This window comes from Pseudorca crassidens, chromosome 3 (assembly GCF_039906515.1).
Source record: "Pseudorca crassidens isolate mPseCra1 chromosome 3, mPseCra1.hap1, whole genome shotgun sequence".
NCBI classification, from domain to species: Eukaryota; Metazoa; Chordata; class Mammalia; order Artiodactyla; family Delphinidae; genus Pseudorca; species Pseudorca crassidens.
Window position 1 is genome coordinate 89,355,000 of NC_090298.1, and position 19,822 is coordinate 89,374,821.

At 38.8% G+C, this 19,822-nt stretch overlaps 1 protein-coding gene across 1 annotated transcript in view; it reads right to left on the reverse strand.

The window, feature by feature from the left end:
* Nucleotides 1–13,715: 13,715 nt before the first annotated feature.
* PJA2 (praja ring finger ubiquitin ligase 2) overlaps nucleotides 13,716–19,822 on the reverse strand; it is a 78,916-nt gene continuing 72,809 nt past the window's right edge. Inside the window, exons 9-10 of the mRNA XM_067731401.1 lie at nucleotides 19,479–19,600; nucleotides 13,716–16,893 (exon numbers count right to left, since the gene is read on the reverse strand). Of these exons, the coding sequence (XP_067587502.1) occupies nucleotides 16,768–16,893; nucleotides 19,479–19,600 (248 nt within the window). The 3' untranslated portion in view covers nucleotides 13,716–16,767. The remainder of the gene's footprint in view (nucleotides 16,894–19,478; nucleotides 19,601–19,822) is intronic.

The following is a 19,822-nucleotide window of genomic DNA, read 5'->3' on the forward strand; positions in this document are numbered from 1 at the left end:
AAAGGATATTCCAAGAAAGTGGAAGCCAAAAGAAAGTTGGGGTGGCTATACTTATATCTAACAAAACAGACTTTAAAACAAAGACTGTAATCACAGAAAAAGGAGGGCATTACATATGATAAAGGGGTCAATCCAACAAGAGGATATAACATTTGCAAATATTTATGCACTCAATATATGAGCACTTAAATATATAAAGCAAATATTAATAGACCTAAAGGAAGAAATGGACAGCAATACAATAATAATAAGGGACTTTAATACCCCACTTACATCAATGAATAGATATCAGTCTTAAACGACACATTAAACTTAATGGATACATACAGAACATTTCAACCAAAAGAAGCAGATTTCATATTCTCAAGATTACATATTCTCAATCTAAACATGGAATATTCTCAAGGATAGATCATATGTTTGGCCACAAAACAAGTCTTAACATATTTAAAAAGACTGAAATTTTATCAAGCATCTTTTCTGATCACAGTGACATGAAACAATAAATCAATTACAAGAAAAAACTGGAAATTTCACAAATATGTGGAGATTAAACAACATGCTACTGGGCAACTAATGGGTCAATGGAGAAATAAAAAAATACCTCTAGACAAATGAAAATGGAAATACAACATACCAAAATTTGTGGGATGCAGCAAAAGCAGTTCTAAGAGTGTTCACAGTGGTAAGTATCTACCTTAAGAAATAAAAATAACCTCAAATAAATGAAGTTTACATCTCAGGTAACTAGAAAAAAAAGAACAAAGACCTAAATTAGTAGAAGGAAGGATATAACAGAGTGAAAATAAATGAAATAGGGACTAAAAAGACAAGAGAAAAGATCAATGAAACTAAGAACTGGTTCTTTTAATGATAAACAAAATTGACAAACCTTTAGCTAGACTCATCAAGAGAAAAAGGCAGAGGACTCAAATAAGTAAAAATCACATACAAAACAGGAGATGTTACAACTGATACACAGAAATACAAGGAATCATAAGAGACTTCTATAAATAATTATATGTCAACAAATTGGACAACCTGGAAGAAATGGATAAATTCCTAGAAACATACAACCTTCCAAGACTGAATTATAAGGAAATGGAAAAGCTAAATAGAATGATTACTAGAAAGGAAACTGAATTGATAAACAAAAATCTCTCAACAAACAAAAGTCCAGAATCTGATGGCTTCACTGGGGGATTCCACCAAACATTCAAAGTAGAATTAATACCAAACCTTCTCAAACTCTTCCAAGAAAAAAAAAAAAAGAGAGAGAGAGAAAAGAAAACACTTCCAAACTCATTTAATGAAACCAGCATTATCCTGATACCAAAACCAGAAAAAAAATACAAGAAAAGACAATTATAGGCCAATATCCCAAATGAATATAGACACCAAAATTCTCAACAAAATATTAGCAAACCAAATTCAACAGTACATTAAAAGAATCATGCACCATGATCAAATGAGATTTATTCCAGGGATACAAGGATGGTTCAACATTCATAAATCAATCAACATGACACACCACATTAACAAAATGAAGGCTTAAAACCCATATAATCATCTCAATTGATGAAGAAAAAGCATTTGACAAAATTCAATATTCACTTATGATAAAAACTCTCAGTAAGGTAGTTATAGAGGGAATGTATCTCAACATAATAAAGGCCATTTTTTGACAAGCCCACAGCTAACACCTTACTCAATGGTAAAAAGCTGCAAGCTTTTCTTCTAAAATCAGAAATAAGACAAGGATGCCCATTCTCGCTACTGTTACTCAACATAGTACTGAAAGTCCTAGCCAGAGCAATTAGGCAAGAAAAAGAAATAAAAGGCATCCAAATCAGAAAGGAAAAAGTAAAACTGTCATTATTTACAGATTACATAATAATACATATAGGAAACCTTATAGACTTCACCAAAAACTGTTAGAACTAATCAATGATAAAGTTGCAAGATACAAAATCAATATACAAAAATCTGTTGTGTTTCTATACTCTAATAACAAACTATCAGGAGGAAAAATTAGGAAAATAATGCCATCTAGAATTGCATTGAAAAGAATAAAATAGCTAGGAATAAATTTAACCAAGGAGGTGTACACTAAAAACTATAAACATTGATGAAAAAAGTTGAAGAAGACACAAATAAATGAAAAGACATCCATGATCATGAATTGTAAGAATTAATAGTGTTATATATATGGAATCTAAAAAAAAAAAATGGTTCTGAAGAACATAGGGGCAGGACAGGAAAAAAGATGCAGATGTAGAGAATGGACTTAAGGACACAGGGAGGGGAAGGGTAAACTGGGACGAAGTGAGAGAGTGGCACTGACATATATACACTATCAAATGTAAAACAGATAGCTAGTGGAAAGCAGCCACAAAGCACAGGGAGATCAGCTCGGTGCTTTGTGACCACCTAGAGGGGTGGGATAGGGAGGGTGGGAGGGAGACACAAGAGGGAGGGGATATGGGGATATAAGTATACGTGTAGCTGATTTACTTTGTTATACAGCAGAAACTAACACAACAATGTAAAGCAATTATACTCCAATAAAGATGTTAAAAAAAAAGAATTAATAGTGTTAAAATGTCCACACTACTCAAAGAAATATAGAGATTCAATGCAATCCCTATCAAAATTCCAATGGCATTTTTCATAGAAATAGAACAAACAATCCTAAGATTTTTATGGAACCACAAAAGACCCTGAATAGCTAAAGCAATCTTGAGAAAGAAGAGCAAAGGAGGCAGCATAATGCTCCCTAACTTCAAACTATATTACAAAGCTAAAGTAATCAAAACTGTATTTTATTTGCATAAAAACACATGAATAGATCAATGGAACAGAATAGAGAGCCCAGAAATAAACTCATGCATACATGGTCAATTAATTTATGATAAAAGAGCCAAAAATATACAAATGGAAAGGACAGTCTCTTCAATAAATGGTGTTGGGAACACTGGACAGCCACATGCAAAAGAATGAAACTAGACCATTATCTTACACTGTACACCAAAATTAACTCAAAATGGATTAAAGACTTGAGTGTAAGAACTGGAACCATAAAACTCCTAGAAGAAACATAAGCGGTCAGCTCCTTGACTCAGTTTTAGCAATGATTTTTTAGATCTGACTCCAAAAGCAAAAGCAACAAAGCAAAAATAAACAAGTGGGACTACGTCAAATCAAAAAGCCGCCGCAAAAAAAAAAAAAAAAAAGCCTTTGCATCAACAAAATGAAAAGACAATGTACTGAATGGGAGAAAATATTTGCAAACATTAAGAGTCCTCATCACAAGGAAAAAAATTTGTAACTATGTGTGATGATGGATGTTTAGACTTATTGTGGTGATCATTTTGTAATACATATATACACTGAATCATTATGTTGTATACCTGAAACTAATATAATGTTATACATCAGTTTTACCTCAATATTAACAAAATGTAACCTGAATGCTTAAAAAATGATAATAACTAACTTGGAGTGCTTACTATTGAGGACTTTGAGAGGGCTTGAATAAATAGCACCCCTCTTTCCTGACCAAATTCTAAACAAACTGAGGAATAAGACAAAAGGGTTGCAGTTAGTGGCCAAAATAGCACCTTTGTTACTTATAAAGGTAAGACGGGGGAATAGGTTTTTTCTATGAGCAAATGCTTTTCTTTAGGACAACCCCTAAGGTGTGCAAGGCTCCAAAAATATTTTTGTTGGGCCCTTGTCTAGAGAAATAATTTGATTAAAAATATATTATAAAACTCATGGACCCATGTGAGGTACTGTGATTCATCAATCAAGATTTAGAACCAATAATGAGAAAAGAAGATGTACTTACATATTTGTTTATTATCCATCAGTGCATGTGAATATTTTTCATACTATGCAGGCACGATTTCTTCCCGTCCAGGTTCAGGAGCCATTTATTCATGTTCTTTATTATCATATGCAACGTTCCTGGCTAATTTCATATCGCCCATAAGGAGGAAATGATAGCAATAGCATTATTACTCTTGAGGCCATGGCTTTCAGAACATGTTTGTATTGAAACATAGGTCTTCTTGCCTCTACACGTTCCTCCTTCCATTATTTAATGCTGGTTACATCATTACTCCTGATGCCACTGTATTGCTCAAAGTGTGGCCTGTGGATACCGGCTTCCAAAGACTCCATCAAAGGTTGTTATTGTGCTTCATTGATGATGACCACATATGCAAGTCTTATCCAGAGTAGGCAGGAAGATGGGAACAATAATTCATCTTCTAGATACGTTAAATGTACTGTTCTGAATTTTATGGCATAAACAGAACAGCGTATCTTCCAACTACATCCTCTCTTGAACTCCTTAGGCTGCAATCACTTCATTCCTCGAATGTGATCTCTTTCCATGTAGACCTCTTCCACACCATCAACAGGGAGAAGGGGTGTCAGATGGCGGGAGAGAGCAGTTCCTTCCGCACAAGAAATGCTGATCCCTCCCTCATCCAGCACAGTTTAAGACCAACCTGTGAGAGCACCACGAGGTCACCACGACTGGAGGCAGGAGACACAGGTGGAAAGGGTCCCACTGGTGTGGTGGGGCAATGGTCTCCAGTGTCCTCAGAGGAGATGGCACTGCCACCCCAGAGACGACCTGCTGGGGGTGGGTGACTGCCCTGGGTGCCAGCGGTGGGAGTGGAACAGGGTGAAGGACACCTGCTGGCCCCCACCTTAAGTGCCATAGAACAGGCGGCTTCAGTGACACAGGCCCACACATGCAGCTCAAGCCAAGACTGAACTTGCTCCCTTTCTGATGTGAGTGAGAGGCACTGCGGATCAGCATGATTCTGGCGGCCTAATCTTGTCCACTTTTCAAAAGACATATTGTTAGTCAGCGGGAGAAAGTTGCTGGCCAGCTCATGCTCCTGGGACCAGAGCCGGGCCACGGCTCATTATGCCCACTTGCATGTAGAGGGTGAGGGAGCAAATGCCGGGTCTGGGGTTCACAGGGATACCTGCCCAGACGTCACGGCCTGTCCAGCCAGACCCAGGCCCTGAAGGGGGACCAGGAACGCCTTGAGGAAGCAACGCCAAGGCGCAGGACCCTCACTTGCCGCAAAGCGCAGCGCTGCGCGTCTCACTAGGGAATCTGGGATTAGCCTGACGGCGCCGCCGTTACAGCGCTGGGCCAGAGCCAGTCTCGTACGAGGACTGCCCTCGGAAGGGCAGAGGCGACTACTCACTTCCAAGAGATGAAGAGAAGCTGAGACAAGCACGCCGGTTTACTCGCCCTAATTCTAACCGGATTAAGCCACTGCCCCGCAAATGAGAGCGAGAGAGGTTGGGAGTGTCCCAGCAGCGGAGTTCCCGCCCCATGGAGGGAAACATGGGGAGTGGGGAAGAAGTGTTCCACCCTAAAAGTTATTAGGGGCCTGACCAGACTCAAGTATCACTGTACTGACTCAGTGAACTCTCATGACCACCCTACAAGAGAAATACTATCTATCCCTGATGTATAGATGAGGCAACACACGTGGAGGTCAAGTAAACTGCCCAAGATTTCGCAGCTGGTAAATGGTTGGATTTAGGATTTCAACTGAGCCAATCTGGCTGATGAAGGAAAGAAGTAAAAGAAGGAAGGGGAGGAGGGAAGGAGGGAGAGAAAAGAGTAGAAAAGGCTAGTGCCTCTCACCTCTGGAGTAACAAGCAGGATTGAGGTGTTTTTCTCTTCCCTTGTAACTTGGATTATGTAAATATTCCCTCATCTTCCCTCTTCTCAGGGTCAAGAAAGTCTACACAAAACAACCTGAAATTTGTATTTCCATTTGAAAAGAAAAAATATTCTCCTTGGGTGCAATGAAGCTTATCCTCACTTCTGTGTACATCATCTCTTACTTTTAACACCAGAGATGCTATTACTCAATTTACAAGACAGAGTGTTCCCTTCAATGTGATTTTTTTTTTTTTTACCCAGCAGGTTTCCTACTTCGGGACCACGAAGCAATCACCAGTTCCTAGGGATGATTAATCAGTGTTATCCTTAAAAAGCTCAAAATTTCACCGTGTACTTTCATTGTAATAAAGGGCTTCCTGCAAAGCAAGCTGTCAGAAACGCAAAGGCAGGCTAGGCTCCAGTCTAGAAGAGATGAAATGCACCTCACCTCCTGCCTGGAGCAGAAGAAACACTGCTTCCCATGCATGAGGCCTTCCACAGTCTTTCCAGGGAGGAACTACGGTGGAAAACAGGCCAGAGGTTAGAGGTAGAATTTTCTGCAGAGGGAGTTAACCAGAGAAGGATAAACTAATTCCTTTAAGACATGTCTTCCTGAATGCAGTGCAGTTCAGCTTTTATTACAGTGATTTGAGAGCAGAGCATTACAACAGCGCAGTCTCTTAAAGCTCGCAGGGTAGGAAGCTTATCTAGCTGCTGGGCTGAACAGCTGTGGCACATCCCGCAGTGAACAGAGAGGGTTGTGGTGGAGGGGGGGGGCGCAGGGCGTAGTGAGGTAGAGCTGGGAGCAAGCAGGGCTCTCAGCCCCTAAGCCACCCCTCCCATACTGGAGCTGGACATACCTTCCCAGTCGTGGCACTCTCTCTCTCTGACCCTGGATTCAACTGTACTCCCTCCAGCAAACTGATCAGAGTTGACAAGTTAGGCAAAGCCTATTTATGATCCTTGATGGTGGGAGACATATGTGGTTTTAGAAGGGCCTCTGAGAATGAATCAGGTAGTGGAGGTTGAAGTCAAAACAACTTTCCCAGGGACGCGGCCCTTTTTTGAGGAAAAGGAACGACTACTATACATAAATATACATATGAGCATTTTCTGTCAATGTGGTAAAATGTTAATAGTTCTTAAGTTGTCAAATCCACTGCAGACAGATAATGGGTATATAGGGATTTGCTATATGTTCTTTCAATTTCTCGGGTATTTTTGCAATGTTATTAAAATTTATTTTTTAAACTCGTGACATTTGTATTTTAAACCCCCTTAGAAGTTTAACGTTTGTGCTCTGCAAGAGCGCGGAACACCTATTGCGAAATTCCCAAAGGTGCTGGAAGCCAGAGAACCACTGACATTGCTTTTATTTTTTGTCTCATTCTAGCTCCCCACTCTGCCACTCTGTTTTCTCTCTCTCTCTCTCTCTCTCTCTCTCCCCCTACCTCCTCACCCCAAGTCTTTCCTAACTTAAAAAGGTCCAAAAATGGAAGAATAAAAACAGGAATTCACAAGCAAAAGTCTTCATCTGCTTATTTGTCATTTTCTCACTTTGTCTGCTGGCAGATGAGGACCTACGCACGGAGCAGGTTTGGAGGTAAATACAACCTATTTCTGATCTAATCTTGCTGCTGCCCTGACTCACCAGAGGATGACACTGGGCCAGAAAGCAAGAGAAGTTTGGGGCATGGTCAGGAGGCGTGGTTTCAAGTCCTAGCTCCAGCATTTTCCGGTTGTACGATCATGGGCAAGCTGCTGCTTCCTCCTTAGGCGAGGTAATATGTTGGTGATTTAATTGTTAACTTTTCATTGATTCTAAGCACAGCAGTCTATGAATAGTAAAGCACCTTCTGCCAAGTTGCTTGGGCAATGCTCTCCCAGCTTCCCGTGGTATCTGTAACTGGAGATGATGAGGCCATGGGTATTCATTAACCAAAAGGATTAGCTATCTGGGGCAGAGACTAATTAGGACAGAACAAGACCATGTGGAGTAGATTTAGGGTAAAGAATAGTAGGGACTTGACATTTATCCCCATTCAATCACAACCTGCTTTCTACCCAGGGCTTACCGGTGTGAAAAATAACAGGCTTCCTTGACCACATTATTGTTCTTACTTAGAGATGTGGGTAATGGTCACTGGTACTGTGGGGACCACAGGGACTGACAAGAGAATGATTGAGGCAGAATTCTCTCTGCAGTGGATTGGAAAGTAACATAAACTTCTGCAGCTGCTGAGATCTTTTGCTTTCTTCAGGTAGGAGACTAAAGCAATTTAATATGTTTATGCTCCTCTCAGCCTCTTTGGGCTGATTGATAAAGGTAATTACCAACTTCAGAGTAGTTTTTGGTCCAAATGTTAGGTTAGGCTATTGAACTTGCAGGTCAGCCTGTGAGAACTATCAGTGCTGAAGCTGAAATTTACTTCATTTATTCTTACCTTGAGTGTTAACTCACTTGCCTATGCAGGATGCAACAGAACAAAGCAGTGAAGAGCACTGGATTGGAATCCTGACTCCCCTACTTACTAGCTGTGTGACCGTGGGCAGCTACTCAACCTTTCGATGCCCTTTGGAGATTAGAAGTCTACATCTAAAAATTTTTGTTAGGATTAACTAAGATAATGCATGTAAAACTACCTACAAACGTTCCTGGCATATAGTATGCACTCAATAAATGTTAGCTAATTTACTGTCCTACGACATCTTTCTGCACCTCTTCTGTTCCTTATAACCTGAGTTCTTTTTCAGCTAAAGACTCACTCAAATTCTCTGCAGTAATGGCTTGTGTATGTGTTACTGTAATGGATGCCCTTTTTTTTTTTTTTTGCGGTACGCGGGCCTCTCACTGCTGTGACCTCTCCCCCCGCGGAGCACAGGCTCTGGACACGCAGGCCTAGTGGCCATGGCTCACGGGCCCAGCCGCTCCGTGGCATGTGGGAACTTCCAGGACCGGGGCACGAACCCGTGTCCCCTGCATCGGCAGGTGGACTCTCAACCACTGCACCACCAGGGAAGCCCACGGATGCCCATTTTGGTGTGGGGAGCAGATGGGGATGAAAAGTAAGGAGCTATGACTGCTTCTCCGTTCTAGTGTCCACAGTAACGAGGCTCCGCTTCCTGCCCTCCACTGCAGTTGCCTTCCTTCCCAATCCACTCTCGCATATCTTCTCCCACTTGTAGTTTCTAGTTGCTCTTACTTTCTGCTGCCTCATCGCTTCAGCATGATCGTGGCTACTCACAACTTTAATCCCTCCTCGTACAACCCTTTTGCTGAATTCATCTCCCATTTCCTACTGGGAATTGCCTTTTTCCCAACCAAAATAGGCAAATTTAGTGAGAGGACCTGCTGGCCTGCGTAACCTTTAGCCCCTGGCCACTGGCCAACCTCTGAATGGATGGGCCTTGAGTCTGATGCCCCCACCAGTCAAATCAGCTGTGGCTGGGGTGAGTGGGATTTCTTGACCTGCAGTATCCCATCCCTTTAAGCAGGGTCTACAGGCGTTGGGAGACAATTCATGGGTTTCTTGTGTTTCTCATGTCTTCTGAGCAAGAGGCATTGACAGCTTTGCTCTGTACTGGAGTCTGTATAGAAAAATCCTAGAAAACAGATATATATTATCCCTCCCTCATCCCCCCAGGTCGGAGGACAGATTTGTTTCCTGACCAAGATAACATATAATGTCTTTCTCCAGGGCAAGGTTAGGCAGGCTTACCAGCAGTCCCTTTATAAGACTAGGGTTTCCTAAGCTCGAGTTTTCTCATCTGTGCTACAGACTCACTGTGTGTCCAGCGTCCACCTGGGCCAAGATCTGCATTGTCCGTAGGGACATGGGGGCAACGGGAACTGTTTAGGCGATTATGTAGCTCATGCTGCCCACTGTACCATGAGAAATAAAACCCTTTGTCTCTGATCCAGGGGTCCCATAGATTCAGCTAGAATCTATGAAATGTGTTAGCTTACAAGCAGGGTCGGCAGCTCTGGACAATGAGAAGGGATGCTTCAAGTAGGGTGGCCGTGGCAGGCACCATCTAATGCAGCCTTCTACTCTGCTTCCTCTTTATAAAGTGTCACCTACAAAAGGATTAAATAAGCTCTAGGGGCTTCTCCAGGACCTGATCTGGGGGAGAAAAATGCGTTATACAGCAGTGGGGGTGGCGAGGAGACAAGAACCCAAAGGATTGTGCAGCATTTCTGCCCTCCCTGAGTGAGCCTTGGCATGCGTAGGTGTGGCACCTCTGTGTACCACGGTGCTGCTGCTGAGTCAGGCAGGGGCTGTCCTAACACGACTGTGCATCTGCATAGCGTTTAGTGCCCTTGCTGCCCAGTTCATTCAGTTTCTATGGTAATCACAGTGTAGCAAATTTGACAGTGGCGCTTACTCCTTGTCCAGCCCTTAGTAAGACAGTTTTCAGGGTATGTTAGCCCTGGTTTTCCAGCATGGTTACAAAAGCCAGCAGGAAAGCAATGTCTCAGAATTGCCTGCGTTATGTTCCATTTTCTGGGGAAAAACACACTGGATGCTTATGTGTAAATGCCTTAGAGCACAGGGAGTAGGAAGCAAAGGTAATAATACAACACAAATAAGGTGAAACACTTTTAAGTTTTGCTTCTCTCCATTATGGCCAGCCCCATCTCTGGAAAAAAAATATATGTTTCCAAATTCTCTGGTTGTGAGATATCATGACCTGCTGGGGGCCATAGGGCATATAACCTCCTAAGAGATCTTCAACCTATAAATACAGTAACACAGCTATAGATCATTGGGGAATGAGGGTAGCTGCCGGTAGCTAGTCACCTTGGGGGGGCTCGGCACGTGTTAGTCTTTCTCCCTGCTTTGGTTGTTTCTTGTTTGGATAATCACAGGCACCCTCCAGGCCAAGATGAACTCCTTCCCATACAGTGAATCCAGCTGCTTTGGGAAGAAACGTGTAATAGAGTCTCCTCAATACAGGGAACACTCCAGGAGGCCAGGGAGTTTGATGATCTTGTTAACAGTTGTGCTAGATTAGGCACTTGATAAACATTTGTTAAACAGATAGCAGCTCAGCACACGGAGTTAATTTGTTGGCTTTGATGAAAGTGTTGTGTCCACAGATTCAGGGAGGACGCCAGCCTGATATGTTTATTTTATAAGATAACTAATTTTTATTAAAAAATTTAAGCATCTTCCTTCAGGTGTTCTTTACTCATTTAGATTGGGCTATAACCCCGGTTCACTTGTGAGTCATCATCATCCAATCTAGGCTAGAGCTTGCTTTCCAGACAAGGTTGATTTTGTAAGCTCCCCAATTCCTATCCTCATCTGCCTTAAATGTGAATTTAAACTAAAATAAAAACTCTGACATTCTTTAGTGGCACCAAACCTAGGGTACTGCAATACCAGGGTTGAAGGATCCTTGCTCCAGGTCAGGAGGAGGAATTGTTTGTGGAGGCCAAAGGCCGATCACAATGGTGGTACATAGTGAAGCCCCTTATAATATTTGCAACACTTGAGGTCTTTTAACAAGAAAATGGAAATAGAATAGACAAGAGAACTAGGGCATAGCTTAAATGCCTGGAAAGAATTTAAAATACCATTTAAGGACTGAAATCAAAAGGAAACCCTGTGTCAAATGTTTGTTTCTAATGATGAAGCAGTCTGGGGGTAAGTTCTCCACTCTGAGTGATTGCAACTGTGAGGGCAAATGTCCATGGCTTCTGAAGGAAGAAATCCAGAGACTTTTGGAAAGGGTAGGGCTAGTTGCTTATAGACAGATATCTGCATTAGTAAGGTCTCATTGGTTGAAGAGACAAGAGGATGCCACACACCTCTCAGGCCAGAGAGAGTTTCCACAGAATAATTTAAGGATCCCAAATAGTACGGCCAAGGTAGGAAGTTCTCATCAGATCTTAATGGTGACTAAGAAACTTCACTAAGTAGGACATTATAACTTTGGTCAGCAGTATATTACTTAAGGCAAAAATGTCTCTCTATAACAATTTAGCAAAATAATACAAAAAGGAAAAACTAACAAAATATTTTTCAGAATTTTAAAGACCCCCCACTTTTCCCATTTTTAAAACTCAGACTACATTTCAAACAACTTAGTAAATATTAACGTTGATCATACAGGTTGTTCCTACCCAGGAAGTGGCATGAACTACACAGAACCCTCAGGCTCTTGTTTAAGAACCAGGACTCAATTTTTTCATTTGTAAAAGTTGGGGCAATATAAACTACGCTGCAGATTCATTATGAAGATTAGCTAAAACAAAAAGCCTAACACAATGTCTAATATTTAGCACTTCATAAATGGGAACTATTCTTATAATGTAAAAATGCATTTTTCTCAGTGAATCTTATTAAGAATTGCTGCTTTATAATCAAAGGAAAAGAAATAATGGTGGCTTGCATAATTTCTCTTACTGACAGTGAATGGCTAAGAGGTATTATCTTTCCAAAAAAAATAAGATAAAGACCTCCCCTCTCTTAATATTTACTAAAAAACTGCATATTGATTATAAACTAAGAATACAAAATGGAATAAACTGCCACATCCAGGCATGTAGCCTTTTAGTAAAACTGACATTAATTACATTTTATTTCTTTTGATTTAATAAAGTTTCCATGTCAAATTCTTTCCGCTCCTGAGAGGTGATTAAGATGCTTTTTTATTCCCCATGACTTTGCACATCAACAAAGAACATTTTTTTCAGACCTTTACCCATGCACAAACAGGAGTACTGAACCTTTAATTTAGTCTTTATAGAGAAAACAGAAGCAGAGTGATTAAGTGACTTGTCAAGGTCATGTTACTTCAAATATCATTAATTTTTGAGAGGAAAAAAGGAAGATTCCAAAAATTAGAAAAATGAGGTTGACATTGATCACTTATCAAATTCTAGAGAAGATGAACAGATGGCATGTGAGCAGTTAGAAAAGGAGGTTGCATGGTTTCACTAAGAGTGAAGCATTTCCAGCTAACTTCATTTGTTTTCTTGATTTAATATACTAGCAGATTAGGCTACTTCCATAGTGCTTGTCGACCAAACAGGACAAAATTTCTTACGGTGTCCTTTTAGGAACGATGAAGAAACAAAAGCACTTAAGTGACTGGTAGTTGCTTCAACAACTGTACCCAGAGTACTGACTGGTGGATCAAAGTCATCTAGAGGGCAGTCTACAGTGGCATTCTGAAGAGGATCTGTATTTCATCCTGTTCTATTCAGTATTTATCAGTAACTCGGACAGAGCCACTAAACACCAAAGGCATACTTCATCAAAATTGGGACTGATGCAGGATGAGAGAAGAATCAGAATTCATATGGACCTTTACAAGTTAAATTTAGTAAGGATGAATGTAGTCCAATTAGGTTAAGAAGAAATTGTGTAAGTAATTATTAGGAACAGACTTGGCTTACCAGCAATACCTTGAAGTTTAGCAAGAGACAACAACGTGATACGCTTGCCTAATAATGATGGTAATGATAACACTATCAACATATACGAGTCATGACAGTCATATGAGAGTCACTTTGATGTTGGCAATAATGCTTCTGGACCTTGCTCTAGTCAGAGGAACTGTGTTTAGTTCTGAGCAACACATTTTAAGTGAGGGATGGGAATAGCCAATGCCAGGCTGGTCTAGAATAGATATCATGCAAGATCTGAGAAAAGTGTGAAGCCTGAGGGAAGACAGGAAGAGGTGGTCACACAGAAGAGACAGGACTTTTCTGCCTAGCTTCACATATGTGCTATTTATAGGAATATTTGGGTGATACTTTTCTAACGAAATCCAACCCTTGTAGGGGTGCTGAGTGGGCTCCAACTCTGGAAGTCCATCAACCACTTCTGTACAGCTGAGGTCTCTTTTAGGGTTTTCCTTCTTAGATCACAGTTAAAGGAGTATAAAATCACGCACTCAGGAGCCTATTCCAGACTTCCTTAGTAGCTGTGTACTTTGCTATAAACACTAAATCCTCCAGGGGGTTACATTATAGAAGTGATAAGGCTACACAATTAAATATTAGAAATGACCACTGAGTATATCCTGTTTATTGTTTATGATTTACACGAAAAATGATGGATTGGGGTTGTAGAACAATAAACCAATCATTACGTTTAGACCTGGGCTTTTGAAAAACTTGCATTCCATTTTAACAGTTCACATATATTTAACAGTTTATATATAAATGCAGATCACAGATAAGAGTTAGTTAGCTTAGAGATAAACAATTAAGAAACACGAAAGAAAACCACATAGATCTACCTTTAAATATCAGCATTCAAATTACAAGAAAGAAGACGACGTTTAAAAAAATAAAATTATTAGGTCAAGTCACTTAACATATAATAGAGAAATAAGAGAAACAGTACTTTTATTAATATTTATATTTCTAATTTACCTTCATATATTCTTTACTTTTTCAAAAGGAGCCAAGACGTGATCAAACAATATTTAGGTGTCCTAACTTGTCAGCCTCAGCTTCTATCAGCTTGTTACAATGAAAATTCTAAAACCTCAATTTTCTTTTTAAAAGAATTTTTAAGCCAATTCTTATTCAACTTTTCTCCTTCATAGCAGCTGTTTACAGATAGTAGGGAGCCAAGAATGAAGGGCAGAAACAGATGGAAAGCAAAAAGTACAACAGCTATCTTAAGTTCAGCTCTCAACACTGCTGGTTGAATTTGGAACCAAAACCTCTTAACAACTGGCAGATAATAGTTAAATCTTAACAGCCAAAGAAGAAATATTTTCTTTGGGACAGCTGCTATCTAGGAAGAGAAAACCAAGGTCCCTTTACACTGCCTAAATATAATGTGTGTGGCTTATTACAGAGAAATCTGTAACAATGTCAGTTTAACCACTAAGTGTCACAACTGATCATAATTATTTAAAGGAAACAAACAACAACAATAAAAATCACACTAGCCACAAATTTCCACAATATACACATGAGAATTAATTTTAATTTGATTTGACTCCTTGACACTAATTGATCATCAATGAAATACGGTATGGAAAGATCACAGAGTAGAAAACAAGCAATGATTAGTTTATACAACAGTGACTATATACATCAGAAGGAAAACATGCTACCTAATGCAACATTAAGGCTTGAATGTAAGCATTTCCAAAGTCACAGAAGCCCCAAAGAACCCCTAAATTACAAAGTCACCACATTACATGCATGCAATGTTCAGTTTTGTTTTACCCATAAAACGATACACAGTATTTTGCTGTAAGTACCAGACACATTTACAATATATGCAAAAATTAGAATGCAAGTGTTATGTTCCTTATATTTAAGCCTCAAATGTGCCAACAGTGAAAATTCATTTATTTTTAAGAATGAAGAAAAGAGGTGGAATATAAATATGCAGAGAAATTACACAAATAAAATGTAATTTTGCATTTGGGAAGCCATATAAACATTCTTTTTATGTGTCTAAACTAAATCATCATTGTACTACTTGGATAGATGTACACTCACTATGTGTTTTACTATTTTACTTGCTCAAATGTGGCATTCTAACACCCATCATTCTCTGGTGTTGATACCTAATCACATCCGTAAATTAAATATTATGTCCATGTTGATACATACTTGCCTACTGGGTGTGATCACCTAAACAGAAAGCTGTGCACTCTTAGTTTGGTTACATGATTACAAAGATGACCCTGTGGGTCAAATTTCCCATTAAAAAAAAAGTAAAGTAAGGAAAGCTGATTTCCTCACTTTTGTAAAAGCTTGTGAACAGATCTCTTTCAGAGGATAAATGTGAGGTCAGCATCTTCTTTTCTCTTTTAGAGAAAGGAAATTAAGAACGGAACCTGTTCAGTTCTGTTCATACAATCACTAGGCAATCATACAATCTATTCCTTTTTCACCCATGGCTTAATTTGAAACTACTTGTTTTTATTTTAGTTCCAGGTGCATAATTTTCCCAAAATAAATTAGTGTAAAGAAACAAAGGCTGATAATGTAGTATGAATAATCCTTGTTCAACAATATTTTAAAATAATAAATTATAACATAGTAAGGTTTAGATATGTTGTAAAAAGGTATGGCCAAATCTGTCCTGGACCCCATCAGTTTTATGCTTTATACAAGACAGCACAATTAATTCTTCTAGTTTTTTAAGGATTCAGATTTTCCTTCGGGATACAACAGAATGAGTGTTTTAAAACACTTTATGCTTGTTTTCAGACTTTCCAAAATATTTCAGAGCCAAAATTACCTTTAACTATATCCAGTGTTTATTACACAAATGTGCCATGAGTGTTCTGGACCTTCAAGTATAATTTTAACCAAATAGAAAGGACTTCATAAGGCCATCTAATTCATCTCACTGTACCAAGCACTGAGCACATGAGATTGTTTATATGCTTTACTAACCTTACTTTAAGCACATCCACCATTTCAAATATAATAACTTATTTTACTACCTAACCATTTCAAGGAGATTACATCTAAGATTTTAAAATTTTGTGATGCTCTAGCCAGAAGTTTTGTTTGGCATTCTAAAAAGTCCTAATTTTAAACAAAGATGAAAGAGTAAGTTATCTTCTTATAAAACCACTCAGTATTATGAACCAAGAGGTTCTGATGAAGCAAAACCAAAGGGACCAATGAAAAAGCATGCTTTAGAATTCTTTTTTATTTCCAACAAAACCAAATTTTACTACTGTTGTGATCACAATCTTCACATTTGATGCAAATAGGAAAACTTAATTATAATCACTTAGTGGCAGTACTTCAGACAAAACCAATAATGTGTGCCACACAGATGATTATTTCTTCTGGATCAAGTTAATCAATAAGCTTGACATTACAATTAATAACATATTAAACTAAAGAAAATGAACGCACTACTTCAACATTCAGCTTGAAAATGTTTAGTACTTTCTGCAAACCTAAATTTAGTTTAGAAAGGTTAATATTCTCTTTCTAAACTATGGCATAGACTATATATAGCATTTTAAATATATTTATATATAATTATTTGCACATCATATTTTAGAAGGATCTGCAGATTTACTTGGATAGACTGATCTCATTCAAGTGTTCAGGCTTAGGGGGCTTCTGCAGTACTGTCATTTGCAGGTGGGGCATCATGATCAGGCTCAGAGGAAGCAGCTGCAGGTGTTTCCATCACAGCAGGTGGGAAATGACGGCGGCACACAGGGCACGTCCCTGACTAGGGGGAGAAAAAAACAAGTTCACAGCCAATGGAAAGATCTTAACTGCTACAAAGTATCAGAGCAGTATCATTATCCTCAAAACAAGTCAAATAACTTAAAAACAAAACCAAATAAACTTCAAATCCACACAGTACAGAGAGGCAAAATTTTGATGCTATTTCCTCTTCATCCCAATCAGACTCAATTTCTCTGAGGGTAAACAGTGTCTCCTAATCATGTTTGCATCTTTTAGGTCACTCATCTTTCATGTAGTGAGTATTAATTAAGAGTCTACTACATGCTCCACTTGGCACTGGTGCTACAGGGGTGAGCAAGGAGTCACAGGGCATGTCTTCACCTGCACTGAATGCATATATTAGAGAAACCAGAGACCTAATTAATTCACATATTTATTACACCAAATTATCCCCCTAGGACCTTCCTCATATATACTAAAGCCTTACTTTAGTGTAGCACAGATATGTCAAAGCAGATGGACCGCAGACCTCCTTTATAAGCCATATACTTCGTTTTCAAAAAGATATGGAGAGTTAGGTGCCTTCTAAATGATAAAACAAATCAATGAGGGAAGGTGGAACAGGGAAAGCAGTTAGACTGGGAGTACATTATTTTAGGACCAATGGAAGGTTATAGAGATGTGTCATCTGGCGATATGTTATCCCCTCACAAATCTTGTCTTTTTCCCAGAGATCTCCCTGATAGAAAAAAGGTTGAAGAAATCAGGTTATTGAAGGTGACAAAGATTCAGAACCTGGAAACCTTCTCCCTAGAGGAAAGGCTTCACAATAAGCTGCTTCCTGACAGGAGACAGACTATAGAGATTATTACCTTGGGTTAAAGCAAAATCAATGACAATTCAAGATGTACAACATACATAATATTTACAATTCAAGAATTTAATTCAGCAAACATTTATTGTGCACTTGCCATACAGATGGGGCCAAAAGAGCAACATTTTAGAGTCAAGAGTATGAGTATACTCTCAATCAACCACACACTAGCTGTGTAACCTTGGATGAATAACAATGATTGGAAAATGAGAATAAGGATACCAATATGTCCCAGAGTTACTGTTAGGATTAAATGGGAAAACACACATCAATCATCCAGCAATACCTGACACAGAGCAGGCACAGACAACACCAGATCCTTCTTAAGGCTCTGATACTATTGTGAGAGTTTAAAAAAGAGGATATTAAGGATAGAAAAGGTCGAATTTAAGCGGACCTACCTAGATCATCTATTCTTACAGTAAGGGGAAGACCACACCAGGCTAAGCAAACATGAGTAAATGTACAGAGGAGTAAATCTGATGAGATAGACTAGATCACAGAAGGCCTGGAAAGCCTAGACAGAAACTTTAGATTTTTTATTTTATTTATTTATTTATTTATTATTTTTTTTGTGGTACGCGGGCCTCTCACTGTTGTGGCCTCTCCCATTGCGGAGCACAGGCTCCGGACGCACAGGCTCAGCGGCCATGGCTCACGGGCCCAGCCACTCCGCGGCATGTGGGATCCTCCCGGACCGGGGCATGAACCCGCGTCCCCTATATCGGCAGGCGGACTCTCAACCACTGCGCCACCAGGGAAGCCCGAAACTTTAGATTTTATAAAGGAATCATGAACATTTCTGCACTGGATTTTAGATACCAACTAGAGTTTTGACAAAGATGAAGTAGCAGTAGAGGGGGAGCAACAGCAAAGAAAGAGAAAGGAAAGAAAAGAAGGGAGAAAGGAGAGGGTAGGAAATAAGAGAAGAGAGAAGGAAGGGAGTGCTTATAGAGAAGAAAGGGAGCCATATCCGTAAGTAATTAAGCTGGGAATGTGATTTGGGAATTTCTACTGAACTACATGTAAATATCCTTTATGCAAGAATAGAATTCACTGTGAAGATGTAAGTAAAACCTTTTTTTTCTTAAGTAATTCAAATATACTTAAAAATTATTGGGTAAACATTGAAAAACAGTATATAAAAATTTGAATAGGAGCTACTTGGTAGGTTATTAAATATTTATCATATACATTTTAATTTTTAAAATTATTTTCTTGTAGTACAGTTGATTTCCAATGTTGTGTTAATTTTTGCTATATAGCAAAGTGATTCAGTTATACATATATATATTCTTTTTCATATTCTTTGCCATTACAGTTTATCCCAGGATATTAAATATAGTTCCCTGTGCTATATGGTAGGATCTTGTTGCTTTTCCTCATATACATTTTTAAAGATACCATCTCATATTAGCAGAATATCTGTATACTGTTATAGTACTCTGAGTAGTCCTAAAGGCTTCTTTGCTTAAGATATTTTTGAAAACATCAAATTTCAGGGATATAATCAAAGATCTAATTAGCTTTATCCTAAAATCATTTGCCTATATTGTTTTTAGACAATGTTAGTAAGGTAAAATAGTCTGATATATCGTTAATCTGTAATCATTAAAAGGTAACCAATTTTAAACACTGAATTAAAAATTACTACGAGTATGTAGCTAAATAAAATAGGCTTAAAGACACTACTATCATCATTAACTTGTAGGAGAAACTATTAACTTTAAAAAAGTAAATCTGCAACTCACCTTCTGCAGCCAAATTGAGACACAAGGTTTGTGAAAGAAATGATGACAGGGTAACTCTGTTGCTATATCATCCTTAATATACTCACTGCAACAGATTGGACAGCATTGCTCCTGACCAATAGCTGAAAACAAATAATTTGATTTATCAATCCCATGAAGTTCAATTTTAATAAAATTGAAAACCAACATATTAACTCATAGACAACACCTATGAAAGACAAAAGAACCAGACTTCGGTGAATTAATTGGCAAAAGTGTTTCAGCTTAATACATGACAATTTGGAATTTAATAAACATTGCTTTTGTAGAAAAGTTGTCCCAGCCTATCACTTGATAAATTAAAA